We start from the raw sequence: 14,023 nt of genomic DNA, 5'->3' as shown, positions 1-14,023 counted from the left end.
TACCAGTGCACTTTCCTGAAGTTACCCGGGCTTGCAATTCTACTCTAATCTCCTTCTTCTTGCTTCAATGGGGAGGAGGAAATTCATTCCACAGATTAAGTGTTAACTAGTCTTAAAAAGAATCTCCTCGTCTTTGATGGGAAGTAAATTTCTGATAAAGTTTAAATTGAAAGAAGATGCTTATGTGAACATTCTTCAAATATCTGATATTTACAGAGTCTAAATGGAAAGAGATGGTTAGCTGTGCATCTGATATTGAAAGGATCTCATATCACTTTGGTGACTGAAGGATACTTTACAGTCAAAGTCAGAGTCAATCTCCTTCTCTTTTGTGGTTCTACACAAACCGAACCGCTACAGCATTGCCTCATCTCACAAGTTTGTGCCATGAACTTAAGGAGGAGCCCTATAGAAGATATAGGTATCACTTAGCATCAGTCATTGCCATAGCCAGAATAAAAATTAGAGTCTCACCTATTGACAATTTAAGGATAGTTATATGATTGCATATTTGTAGGTTTTATAGAGATGTGTATCCTGTTTTCTTGTTAATATGTCCTTTTTTCCTTTAGATTGCATACATCATGTCCTTGGTTCAGGGATACAGTCTTAATCAGGACTCATGGCCACCCATGTTTAGGAATCGGAGTATTGGTGATGACAGTAAGAAGAGTGAGAAAAGTAAAATAGAAATACTAACTTATCCTAGAGGCAGAATGTATATTTTTGATGTTTTCTTTTCACTGCTTCCCATATCCCATGTGAAGTATTCTGACCCTGCCCTCTGATTTATATAGCAGAAGTTAAGATTAAGTTAAGGCATTGGTTCTCAGACTTGAGTAGGCATCCATATTATGGGATTGTTAAAACAATATATAGTTACATGTTATATAGCTATATGTAGTTATATATATTAAATATATTGTCTTATATTTAATTGTCTTATTATAACAATATATGTTATATAATATATTGTTAAAACAGTATAATCCCAGAACCAGATTGCTGGTCCTGGCCCCAGAGTTTCTGATTCAGTCAGTCTGGGGTGGGACCTGAGAAATTTGCATTTCTAATAAGTTACCTGATGATGCTTGATGCATCTGGTCTAGGGACTACACTTTGAGAACCACTGAATTAGGGAGGTGTGTAGCACAGTCCTGCTGCAGGAGAGTGATCATACTGACCTCTTCTATCCTTCCACCTCTAACGGTTGTCATTCAATTTTTATGAAGCAATTTTAAGAACACTTTCTGACTGTGTATGAATCAGATACCTATAAATACTGCTCACAAATGCGTATTGAAAATGACATAAATTGACTAGAAATTTAATGGCTGCAGCATATTGAAAAGTAAATTATGAAACAATGCTAGATTTTTTTTAGGAGTAAATCAATTACTTCCATACACTGCATCGGCTTATTTGAAAAATAATTGTCTCCCCTGTAAACTCAACTCTTATCCATTTATATAACTTAAGAGAATTTTCAGGTACTTGAGATAATTAACAACTAAAAACAATGAAGAACTGTAAGCAGGCTAAATGCCCATTTTTCTTACTGCTTAAAGTACTTTTTTTTAAGGTTAACATCATAATTTACTCAATTATAGTCTTCCTTTTGCAAAATATCTATTTTCTGAGATCACAGGTCTTCACTGGGCTGTATAATTATATGGAAGAAAAATTAGGCATTTCCTCACAAAACTAACCCATGCAGCCAGCGACCCTAATGACATTAATGAGAATCAACAAAAGGGCAGTGTTTGAAAGCTGTTTGGTAATGACAATGCCAGGTATCTAAGCCACTTGGTTACACTATGATTTTCTAATTCTCTTCTGGATATAAGATCACTTAAGTTTAAAATGAAAGAAGTCAAAGAAAGATATCCCTAGCATCTGAGAAGCTGTATATGTTACTTCAAGTTCCTCTTTGCAAAGGTAGATGTACAGATAATAACTTCTTCCTTTTTCAAAAGAGTAGTTTAGTTACCCTTAAGTTTATAAAGAAATATGTAGAATATAAATGGATGATGCCTAAGACTATAGAGGTTTTTAAATTTGAACCCTATGTACACTGTAATTTGTTCCTTTAGACTTTACAGGAGGCAAATATGTATTTTTTAGTGTTCTAATCACTCCTGTATCACATGTAATAATGACAAAATAAAATGATTGAAAATATAGCTGAAAGTTGGAAAAAATAAAAATTTTAGCAAACTGAAAAATTTATAGGTGAAACATAGTATTTAATTTGGCTGTGTGGTGAAATTTTTTCTAGGTGGGAATGTGAAAAGATTGCTAACTTTCCCATGGTATGACACATATGACACATAACTAAGTGTGCAGGTTCTAATGTCCAGGCATCCTACACATAAAACATCTAAAACAATGTAGAAACTTGCTCATTGGCACACTGGCAAATGGGATCCCGACAACTGCAAAGAAAGACTCTGTCCAACTACTTAAAAATCAATGCAGTTTGTCTTTTGAAAGTACAAAACAAATTGTAAAAATAGTCTCACTGGACAAGCAATGCCTCAACCTGAAAAAATGGCTCTAACATTAGGACTTCTTCACTCTTGTCTGTGAGGTGCAGGCGATTTGGCTATGTGGGTATGCTAGGGGCTCAACCATCCTATTTGCCTGGGACAAAGGCATTTCCAGGAACATGGAGCTTTTGGTTTTGAAACTGGACAGTTCTGGTAGACAGAGATGGTGGAAACCCTAGGGTATGTTTTTTTCATATTTCTCAATGATACTTTATACAATATAAGCCAGGTACTGTACTCGATTTGGTTTTACAATCAACTTTATTGGGCATTCGTACTGAGTTCATTTCTCGATGGCACAGTTTCTTTACCAAGTTAGTAGTCATGCCTGTAAGTCCTGACAGGGTTTAGTAGTGGCTTAATTACCAGCTATGCAAAATACCATGTGTTTTAATTTTTTTAAAGTTCAATTAAACAAACAAGTTTCTTCAATTGGGGCAATCAATGCTTTCTCTTTCTTGTCAGTTCCCAAATTACTTTTTTTTTTTTTTAATACAGGAATGGAAGTCTTAGAAAGTTATATATGATTTTAAAAAATCCTTTCTCAACTTCATCTAGTGATTTCTAACTCCATCTCCTTTAGAAAGATTATATAGAGACTATTGCCAGGTACAGTGGCTCAGGCCTGTAACACCAGCACTTTGGGAGGCTGAGGTGGGCACATCATCTGAGGTCAGGAGCTCGAGACCAGCCTGGCCAACATGGTGAAACCCCATCTCTACTAAAAATACAAAAATTAGCAGGGCGTGGTGGTGCACGCCTTTAGTCACAGCTACTCGGGAGGCTGAGGCACAAGAATTGCTTAAACCCAGAAGGTGGAAGTTGCAGTGAGCCAAGATAGCACCTCTGCACTCCAGCCTGGGTGACAGCGTGAGACTCTGTCTCAAAAAAAAAGGAGAAAGAGACTATGCAATAAAGGTGTAGAAAACTAAAGTGAGCCATCAACAGATTATAATATATTCCCCATTCATTCAACTTCTTTTTGGTGTAGATGAGTATCTGTTGTCTTTGAGGCAGATGATATCTAATGGAAACAATTAATTTCGAAAACTCTATCTATACATGGCCCCAGGTATGTAACACTGAAATGATCTTCATTTTATAGATGCCAAGAATAATGTCAGTCATGGGAAACTCCCAGCGTTACTGGCTCCCACAGCATGATCCTCATTTAGCAAAAAATTACCTGAAAAAAACCTGCTCACTGTGACCTGATCTTTGAATGTTATGTTGTATTTCAAACTCCTTGTTTTTGTACAAAACTGAAAACACCCCCAAAAATACATGAAGGGGAATAAACATATCATGTTTTCATTAAACAGTTAAATGGACAGCTATTTAAAGGATATATTTATAAAATAGTGTACATTTAAAATGTCTAGTGGTATTATTTAAATTATTTAGAAGCCATCTGTGACTGGTATAGTGCATTCAAAGGCACAATTGATTTGAAGACTGAAACACAGTACAGATTTCAGTTCTTACATTTAAAATGTCCTGAGTTTTAGGTTATATAATGATAAACTATACCTGCTAAAAAATATACATAGAAAAAAGAAATAATTTTTATGCAAATAAGACTCATCTGTAAGATTCATTTATTCTATCCAGTAGACCATAGGAAATGTGTCTGGATTACTGGGCATAAATATGCAACATTTAAAAGGGAGTGGAGATCTTTATTAAAACAGAAGACTCTTCAAACTCCATGATGATGTCAATAATATAGGTCCTTAGAGCACATTATTGTTCTAAACAGGTCCCCATACTTCCACATTGGTTATAAAATATTATTTTGTGCTGCTGGCCTGGAATGAGAATGTCATACATCTGCAGGCAATTAGAAGAAGCTGGACTGCATGTTTGATTAGCTCAATAAGAAACGGGCACAAGTGTGACTCGACTTATGTTAGTCAAATTCCCTAGACAGATTATCCTGTTGTTATCATATGAAATAACCCCCTTTTATCAACAATTAAGTAAATCCACATTTATGGGCACTTTGCAAAACTGTGAGGTGGGAAGAAATCCAACTTAAGCCCTAAGCCTTCCAAAAAACTTTTAACCCTGCTTTCAATGGTATAGACACCAATCCCAAATTTTAGAAACTGGCTGAATTACACAGATCAATTTGGGTTGGAAATAACCTGTGTGCACACAGTCAACAGGTATGTATTTAGCATATTCCATAAGCAAGGCACTTAATAGTCTGCTTATAACTAAAAAAAATTCCCAAAGAAGAAAGAACTATAAATGTTTTACTATGTGAAACGTAACTTACTTTGTTAGGTAGTCTAAATATTTTCTAGAAAAGTTAAATAGCATTTTATTTTCATTAATCACAGTACAGTTTCTACCGTAACCAATACATGTTGTAAGTCTTGAATATATTTTATTCTAGGACCTCTTCATTTAGTTCTGGGCATTGTTCTTGAATTCAACCATAAATGTCAATGACGGTCTACAAACTACTTTGGGAAATGACTCATTCATTTATCTGGTTTTTTTTTCTCCCAAGTACCATTAAAGTATACATCTAAAGTATTCAAAATAATTCAGTATATAAAAGTTGATACTTAAGAATTTTTCAGCAAAATTTTTTGATTTTGGGAAAAATACTACCAAACTTTCCAGTCTAGTTATATAACTAAATAACACAATTAAAAGTTGGTCTATCTTAAATAAACTCAAGATTTTTTTTATCAGTATTAACCCAAATACATGTATAAGAATAACCTCATCATTTTATCTCCTTGACATAATCCTTAAATTCAATATCAGAATATCAAGCAGATGCTGAAGCATTCATCATCAATACTGGAATTCTGACTCATGACAGTAACACGAAACAGATGCTAATACGATGCACCCTCTGAAAAGTGACACCATCACAACATGGGTTAGGTCTTGATGTGGGGTACTTAAAGCTTACAAACAAAATATGAAATAAATAAGAGTCAGAGCATGACAAGTTTCCTTCATTTTTTTTTTTTTTTTTTTTGAGACAGAGTCTCACTCTGTTGCCCAGGCTGGAGTGCAGTAGCATGATCTCGGCTCACTGCAACCTTCACCTCCCAGGTTCAAGCAATTCTCCTGCTTCAGCCTCTCTAGTATCTGAGACTACAGGCATGTGCCACCATTCATAGAGAATTTTTGTATTTTTAGTAGAGATGGGGTTTCGCCATGTTGGCCAGGCTGGTCTTGAACTCCCGACCTCAGGTGATCCACCCGCCTCATCTTCCCAAAGTGCTGGGATTACAGGCGTGAGCCACCGTGCCCAGCCCCTTGCTTCATTTTTAAGCCATTTAAACTCGAGTATCTTTTACACAGAAGATAAAACTAAACACGGGTGAATAAGGGGCAGCATCCCAGGGCACAAGAAAATGCATCTTACATTTAATGTAGCAGCTCAGTGGTCTCTATTGAAACCCTTGGTGTTAAGGGAGGAAGGTGCTCTCTTCCTTACACATGACCAGTTAGAAAGTAAGAACTCCTGGACCCTTTCCATTGGCCCACGTGTGCCATACACGTATGTGGTGGTGACATGGAGTTCTGCACTATGGGATCTACCTAATCAGCCTCTGGCAGGGAGAAAGGAGTCTGGAGGCTCCTATGGCCTCATTTCAGTAACACAGTCTCCACACCAGGCTGCTCTGAAATGGTTTGCCAAGAAGAAAGGGAAACAATCTCATAGCACAGTTCAGTTAGCTAATATCCTACATGTCTTCAAAGCCCCAGATTCTTATCACTTTGCTAATATGAGCCTACAGCTGTTTCTAGAATACACAGTGATGTGTATGCTCTGTGAAAATAAACAGAAAACCCTAGGCAGATGATGCCATGGTGCAAGTGATATAAGTGAAACGTAGTCAAATGAGAGCTTAAAAGAGATATAAACGTGAGTGGGGGAGAATCCCTCCAAGGTAATGAGAAGCAGGAGCCCCATTTCTTTACTCCTGAATGAGGAAAATAAGTCTGTGGCAAGTTCGATGAAAAGAAACTTGAGAAACCAAAGGGGTACATCTGTAGAGTAGCTTGACAGCATAATTTCAAATTCCCAGTGAATAACCTGACGGTGACTTTTGCCAGCTGTGACTTTGGCACCCGCCTTCCTGGGTTGGAAGGTCAGCTCTGCACTTAGCACCTGTGTGACCTCTGGTTCTCAAACTTGGCCGCACATGAGGAACCGAAAAAAAAGCCAATGCCTGGAACCCACCTCAGAGACTGTGATTTAACTGAGCTGGGGTGTAGCTTGGCCATCGAGAAGTTTTAAAGGTTCCCAAGTGACTCTAAATATGGGCAGCTAGGGTTGGGAACCACTGATGAACTTTCTAAGCCACAGTTTCCCATTTGTAAAGCAATGATGACAACTACAGCAACTACCCTTTAGGAATATTGTGATGGTTAAATATAATGCAGACAAAGCACTTAGCATGATGTCTGGCACGCGAGAAGTCCTTAATAAATTATCATCATCCTCACCACGAGGTGCACTTGGGCAAAAGCTTTCAATGGTTAGGAAAATAAGTTATTCCTACCTTGGCACACGTTGTGTTCACTTTGCTCGTAGCCTGCTGCACACTGGATACGGTGGGAAGGGTTGGAGGGAATGCGCTGAGGGTCAGCTGGGTTCCGCCGGATGACAAAGTTATTTCGGCCAGTCTGCATTTCAGGGCCTGCGACTGCAGCAGCACTGGCCACAAAACCACCCCCGGGCAACACTCCACTGGTTGCCATGCTGCTGGCAGCTACAACCCCGGTGGTTGCCCCTGAGGTTCCTTCTGCTGGTTGTGTTTCCTGCTGAGGCTGTTCATTATTGACAATAATCTGGGCTGTTTTCGGAAGGCAGAGGTATCCTCCATAGTGGTTGACGCACTTCATTCCACCTTTACAAGCGTCTGGGACAATGTCACATTCATCAATATCTGTGGTCAGTAATAAAATAAGTCAGGAATCTTCTAAGAGGGAAAAATCAAACATGTAAATATAATGCTCATGCCTTTTTGGTATAACACAGACAGGACAGGAAGAGTGACACAAGAGATGGAGACAGAAGGCAATGATCACATGGAAGTCTTTGAAGCTGGCTCACCTTTGCATTGCTGTCTCACAGGATCCCACTCATATCCGTCAGTGCATTGCTGTGAAGAAAACATCAAAGGTGGGGCCAGGAGACAGTTAATTGGTGTGTCCATTCCCTAAGAAATCACTCTAAAAGCTTCATTCTTATGGCAACAATCCTTGTGCTAAAGTCCTAGATATATGATGAGATGGGTGGTTTAACATTCTATCGCTTTTTTTTCAAAAGACAAGTCTGTGCATTGGACAGCTTCGGGGGTCCATTCTCAACCATCAGCTGCCTAAACTCTTCTGTTCTTTTTGGTACAGTTGCCCAGTACCATCTTCTTTTCTGTTTTGAGACTAATCTTCTCCAACTTCTCTGACTGCTCTTTATTAATTTGCCTTTTTTCCCACATTGGAAATGTTAAAAAAAAAAAGACCAAATTCTCTCTCTTTCCTCGCCCTCTCCCCCGCCCCCGCCCCCAACCAGCCCTGGACTCTTCTCTCTCTCTCTAAATCCTCTTACAGCATTCAAGCACCTCCATCTCACACCCTGACCTGCTCCCTACCTTCAGCTCCTAAGGAACAGAGGTGTTCCTCCTAGCAGTTCCCAGCTTCAATCTCCTCTCTAGTTCACCCACTGAACAAACAGCCTATGGATCACCTTCTGAAACCAGGCAGTTTTAGGGCCTGGGGATGCAAAGATGATGCAGACTTTGTCCCTGTCCTCAAGCAGCTCAAAGACCAGAAGAGGAGACAGATAGGTAGACAAGTTGCAGCAAGATGGCAGGTGCCTTCTACAAGTGTATGCAGGAAGGAGTAATGGACTCTGCCCGGGGGCATGGGTGAGCATGGCAGGGCAGAAGGGAAGACTTGACAGAGGAGGTGACAGTAAATCAGGCTTTACAGGATGAGCAGGATTTTTCCAGATGAATGTGGGAATTCTAGGAAGAGAGGCTATTGTGACAAAGGCATAAAATTTTTGAAAAGGGAAGGAGCTGCAAGGAGTTCTGGGTAGGTGGAGGATGAGGTTACAGAGGTAGGCAGGGCCAAAACAAGAAAGCCTTTCTTTAGGAATGGAAGCCTGAATTCTACCCTGAAGGTCAGTGAATCTCAAGCTTTATTGTGTCTAAGGATCATTCAGGGTTCTTGTTAAAATGAAGATTCCTGGGCCCACCCAAAGGATTTGATTCTGTAGGTCTGGGTAGGGGGCCTGGAATCTAAATTCTTAGCAAGTATCCCAGGCGATTCCCATACAGGTTGTCTAGGAACTACTTCTTGAGAAATGTTGCTACAGGCGATAAGAGGCCTCTGAAGAATTTTTAAGCTCAGGAAACAATCTGATCAGATGCTCATTTGAGAAAGTCACTGTAAGGAAGAAGCCCAAGGAAGGATTGAGCAAAAGTGGAGTAAACAAACAAATAAACTTAAATTCTTTTAATATAACTGAGAGCTGCTTATGTACACAATGGATGCTTGACAAGGAAATAGCTGAATGGAAGCCCAGAGATCCATTTAGATATTTTACTGATGTCTGAAACTTACTGGAGCGAGAACTAAATTCACTTTGTCTCTCAGACTAATTTTTTTCTTGTTTCCCAAACAGTGTTCAAGGTACCACTACCTTTTTCGAAACCCAGGATTCCAACTTTAACATCAGTGCTGAATGCTCCACTTATTTTCCTTCCATCTCTGCTGACTTTGTGTCCATTTCTACCATGTCTACCGAGAAAGGCTTTTGCTGGCCCATGAGTAGGCAAGGCCCCGCATCTCTACATGCTGCATACAGACCCCATGATCTTTCTTGTGCTCTTGGTTATGTTGCTCCTCTCTCTGAGACCTCACAGTGACCTGCAGATCTCTCAACATCACCATCTCTGGGTTCTTCCCACTACCCAGTTCCAGCTGATCTGACCTTATCACCACCTGGATTGGTCTCAGGTGCTTTCAGCTCTAGCTTTTGATTATGCCACTCTCTGACTCAGGTGCCTCTTCAGCCTTTCTAGATCAATCCAACCAAGGTCATCACTTCCTTCAAGAACCAGCACAGAGTTCTGTCTCCTCTAATATGCTGGCACCAACATTAATCACCTCCTTGCTTTTCTATTTCCTTGGCAATTTGTATAATCTGTATAATAGTATCATTTGTCCTTGCTTAGGAACTTTGTAGTTTTCAACACTGTCTTCCCAGGCTAAATTCTCCAAGAGGAGACTGAATTTTCTTAGTAAACAAATAAATTCTTTTAATAGTGATGAGAATTGCTTATGCAGATAGTTGTTGAGTAAACAGCTGAATGGACACCATCTTTAATATGGAAGAGGACTATGAGGCTATTATGTGGATACGAGCCCATTCTTCTGAAAAGTATCTTTCAAGCCAGGCAAAAATGGCAGTTCACTTGAATAATTTGTATGGTAAATAGAGAAGACTTGCAATTTGTTTTAGGTATTTACTTCTAGACATTTAATGTCAGTGTACTATTAAGTAAGCCTAGACTGAGTTTAGCTTCACCACTTGGCTATGTAGCCCTAAGCAAGTTAGACACTCTCTTTGATCTTCAGTTCTACCATTAGTAGAAGGAAGATGATGCCACTTACCTTACACATTGCCGCAAGGATCAAAGGAGATCGTGTCTCCACAGCGGGATACTCAGAAATAGTTATTATCTTGTCCTTTAACCATGAATTATTAGGCATATAAAATTTAAAGGAGAATAGGCCCAATCTTAGCACAAAAGGGTATCATATCTGGAAAATTTGTTACAATAATAATGAACCCTAGTTAGTGGTCTTAAAACTATCATGTTTAAGCCACAGGGAACCTTCTCTGGTAAAAATGAGGAAGATTTAGGTGATTAGCAAAGGGAAGGGCATAGAAGATAAGCAACTGGAAAAGAAGTAAAATCTTTTATGAGATGATTATAAAAGTGGGTAGTGAATTTAATTTTAGCTCCCTGAGAAGGCAGTAAGTTTAGTCTGAATAACAAAACATTTTCATTTTAAGATAAACAGCACATGCCTTCATTTTTCTTGCTTAATTTATCTTCAGCAGAGGAAGCAACTGCATTTAACATGAAGTTAACAAAATATTTGTATTAAGCTATTTTATTTATAGTGGATCTGAACAACAGAAAAGAACATTTGCCAGATGAATACTAACATTCTAGGGATAATGTGGTACCAAAAAGTGAGATAATGTTTATTATCAGTAATTGACATTAGTTCATTTTTAAGAGTTTTCTTTTCAAAAATTTTTCACATTCTTTCGAGTAGGATTACTTAATTTTAAACTGGGAGCAGTAGAAAAATGTGTTTTTCATATTCCAATCCAGGACAAATGTCATTTGCCTAACACTGATTAAAGACAAGAAAACACAGAACAGAGGTGCAAACAAACTCACCAGAAGTGAAGTCAGTACTGTCCTTCTCTGTTCTCACCACAACTATTTGTAGCAGTGGGAGGGGTCAGGTGATCTTTTTAATATTTTATTAAACATTGGTTACACCTATGCAACTAACTAATCAAATATTACTTGGAAATATCAGAGACGCTAATTAGAAAATGCAAAACGGAGTTGCACACATTACGTTTTAAAACCACTTTAGCCAATATGCATCCTGGTAACACATAAACTGTTGTCTGCCTTTATTTATTAGAATTATCAAGTTATACAAAAAGAATGAATATATAGCCTTTATAAATTCAATAAAGGCCACTTACTTGAGAATGTATGTCATGTACACAAAGAAGGCCATGTGTCTTTATGGTGTTTAACGTTCTTACTTGACTTGAGTCTTATTCTGCACGTATTGGTTTTATCTGCATGTGGTAGGAATCCAGGTTTTCCAGTTCCTTACACCCATTAATTTGTTGAATGTTTTGGAAACATGTAACTTTCTTTGGTTTTAGTTTTTGAACGGATCCCATTTTTAGCCTTGCACAAATGATTACATATTGGTTCCTATCTTAGGTGGTGAGCCCAATGAACTTTTGAAAGGATCAAGGGGGCAATTTACAACGAATCTTAGATATGAAGCATGAATGAAGTGTTGTTTAATTTATCACCCTCAGCAGAGTATAGCCCAAATACACTGGCAGGGGTGTGTAAAGTCTTTTTTTTGTCACAGAATCCCGCTGAACCGTACTTATTTCAAATTCCATCACCCCTTACCGTGTACGTGATGGTTTCTTCGGTGTCCTGTGACTTGACCAGCGCCAGAGTCAGCGTAGTTAGGAAAAGGGCTTTCAACATTGTGAATCTCAAAGAAAATACAGGAGAAACTGATGTTTAGTATCTGCTGCGGGGAAAGTAACAAAACTTTAGCAGTGAGCACAAGCGAGGAAAGGAGGGTGGGAGAGGCTGAGGCTCCACCATACTCAACTTCCAATCTCCTTTCTCATCTCCCCTCCCCCTCCTGAACCTTCTCGGTAGCCAACGAACGAGGCAGCAAAGACGTAAAAACTGCTGTAGAATTGCATTTCACGTTACTCCATCCTGCTACGCTGTTTACATACAAAAGACATTCAGCGTGCATTTTATACTGCACCTACAAAGCAGGCTGCAGAAAGAGGGGGTCGAAAGGAAAAAACAGTAATCCATTTCAAAGGAGACGGTGCATTTCCTGCCCCCCAATCCCACACCCCGGGGGATGGAGGTGGGGCTGCAAAACTCTGTTCTCTAGAACGTTAAGGCTTTCCCAGTATACTCACCTTGAGCTAGCAGAGTTCCTTGCACAGCACAGCAAAAATACCTGTGAGCCAATATGAATTGCCTTGGCCTCAAGCTTTTTATTTTTTAAACAAAATAACAAAACAAAACTCGGAGAGCAATCTTCCAGTTCTAGTAGAATACTAGACCTTCTCACATGTCTCAGAGCTTCTCACATCCCCCAGCACAAACTCTCAAAGTGGCATTTCCACGCCTTTCTCTGCGCACAGCTTTGTTTAAAAGTCCCAGGTTGTGTGGAGGGGCGGCCCAAAGCGACAGATTCTCTTTTGTCTTATCAGTCTGGGTCCCCGACACGCTACCTTCGGTTTCAGGCTGCCTAGGACCGGAACCAGGGATCGCACCGCAGCCCGAGGTACCAGTTTCGGGCGGGCGGCCTGGCCCGGCAGGGAGATGAGGTCCCCTTTCTTAACAGCAAGCTAACGCGGCGGTCCCCTGGAGCTGCTCAGCGTCCCAGCTTCTAACCAGCTCCTATGGAATCCAGGTGCGGCTTAAATCTCGCACACTGGTCCCCTAAACTTTCAAAACCACGTTTATGGGCAAAGCCCTGCCGGCTGGTTGTCGGCGCGCACACACATGCCCATCCCAACAGATGTCACCCGAGTACTCGCACTTGCTGACAGATCGCATTCCGAGGCTGCACACCTCCACCTCCCTCTCTGCCCGAGACACCCTGCACAGTCCAGGGCAGTTCTCGGGTACTCAACACCCCTCAGCTCACCCCACCTCACTTACTCTCCCGCGCGCGGCCCAGTGAGTACTGGGCTCGCTCGGGGCGACCCCCCGTTGGGGGCTCCTACCTGCGCGGCCGCGCTGCGCTCCGGGCCCGGGCAGCGAGGGGAGTGCGCAGGGGAGGGCAGCCCCGTGGGTCTGATCTGGCGAAGTCTGGCAGCGGCCGCGGCGGCAGGAGGAGGAGGAGAAAGGGAGGGAAAGGGGGAGGGCGAAGGGGGGCGGAGGAGAGAGCTGAGGGAGGCGCAAGCGCTGAGCCCAGCGTTGCGAGCCCGGCGGTAGAACGCGCAGCGCAGCGAGGTCCGCGCCCCCTGCTCCAGGGGCCCTCTTTGCCGCCCCCGCTTGCCCCCCCTTGCCAGCTCCTCGTTTCCCAGACTCGCGGGGACCCCAGGCCAGAGAGGACACGTTGACATGTGATGTCCTGGATGTGCTTCAGCCTTGGGGATGCTCCCACTCTCTAGTGCGTTTTCTTCTTCTCTGAGGAGGGGAACACAGCATCTCCCTCAGAGACCAGAGGGTTCTAGAAACTGCTGTTACTTTTTTTCCCAATAAGTGAATGCTAGGAGAGTAAATTAACCCCCATTCATAGAACTGTTTCCTTTACCTTTTCTTTCGGATTTTTTTTTTTTTTTTTTGAGGAGGTGTCTGCTTCCACAAATGGAGAAAAATGAGAATTCATCCATTCAACAAATATTTGCCACCTACTGTGTGCTTAGTGTTGGGAATAGGCCAAATAGAACTTGCACTAACAAAATTGTGAGGTGGGGTTTGTTTTATGGTCTCTCAAACCTCCCTTTATGATAACAAGTGTTGGCAAGAATGGAGAAAAGGGAACGCTTGTACGCTGTTGGTGGAATGTAAATTAGTACAAACATGATGGAAAATTGTATGGAGGTTTCTCAAAAAACTGAAAGTAGAATTATCATATGATCCAGCAATCTCATTTCTGGGTATTTA

The 14,023-nt window shown here is 40.8% G+C and overlaps 1 protein-coding gene across 3 annotated transcripts in view; it reads right to left on the bottom strand.

Moving 5' to 3' along the window:
• EFEMP1 (EGF containing fibulin extracellular matrix protein 1) overlaps positions 1-13,815 on the bottom strand; it is a 57,768-nt gene extending 43,953 nt beyond the window's left edge. The window contains exons 1-5 of one of the 3 annotated variants that reach the window (XM_055107914.2): positions 13,138-13,815; positions 12,322-12,362; positions 11,783-11,870; positions 7,642-7,690; positions 7,088-7,474 (exon numbers count right to left, since the gene is read on the bottom strand). In XM_055107914.2, the coding sequence (XP_054963889.1) occupies positions 7,088-7,474; positions 7,642-7,690; positions 11,783-11,870; positions 12,322-12,362; positions 13,138-13,479 (907 nt within the window). In that variant the 5' untranslated portion in view covers positions 13,480-13,815. The remainder of the gene's footprint in view (positions 1-7,087; positions 7,475-7,641; positions 7,691-11,782; positions 11,871-12,321; positions 12,363-13,137) is intronic. The other 2 variants (XM_003830849.5, XM_003830848.5) reach the window with 2 other exon arrangements.
• Positions 13,816-14,023: the final 208 nt, after the last annotated feature.

Source organism: Pan paniscus, chromosome 12, assembly GCF_029289425.2.
Source record: "Pan paniscus chromosome 12, NHGRI_mPanPan1-v2.0_pri, whole genome shotgun sequence".
In the NCBI taxonomy this organism is placed as follows: domain Eukaryota; kingdom Metazoa; phylum Chordata; class Mammalia; order Primates; family Hominidae; genus Pan; species Pan paniscus.
Note: the sequence above shows the minus strand (reverse complement) of the source record. Positions and strands in the feature narration are given on the sequence as shown.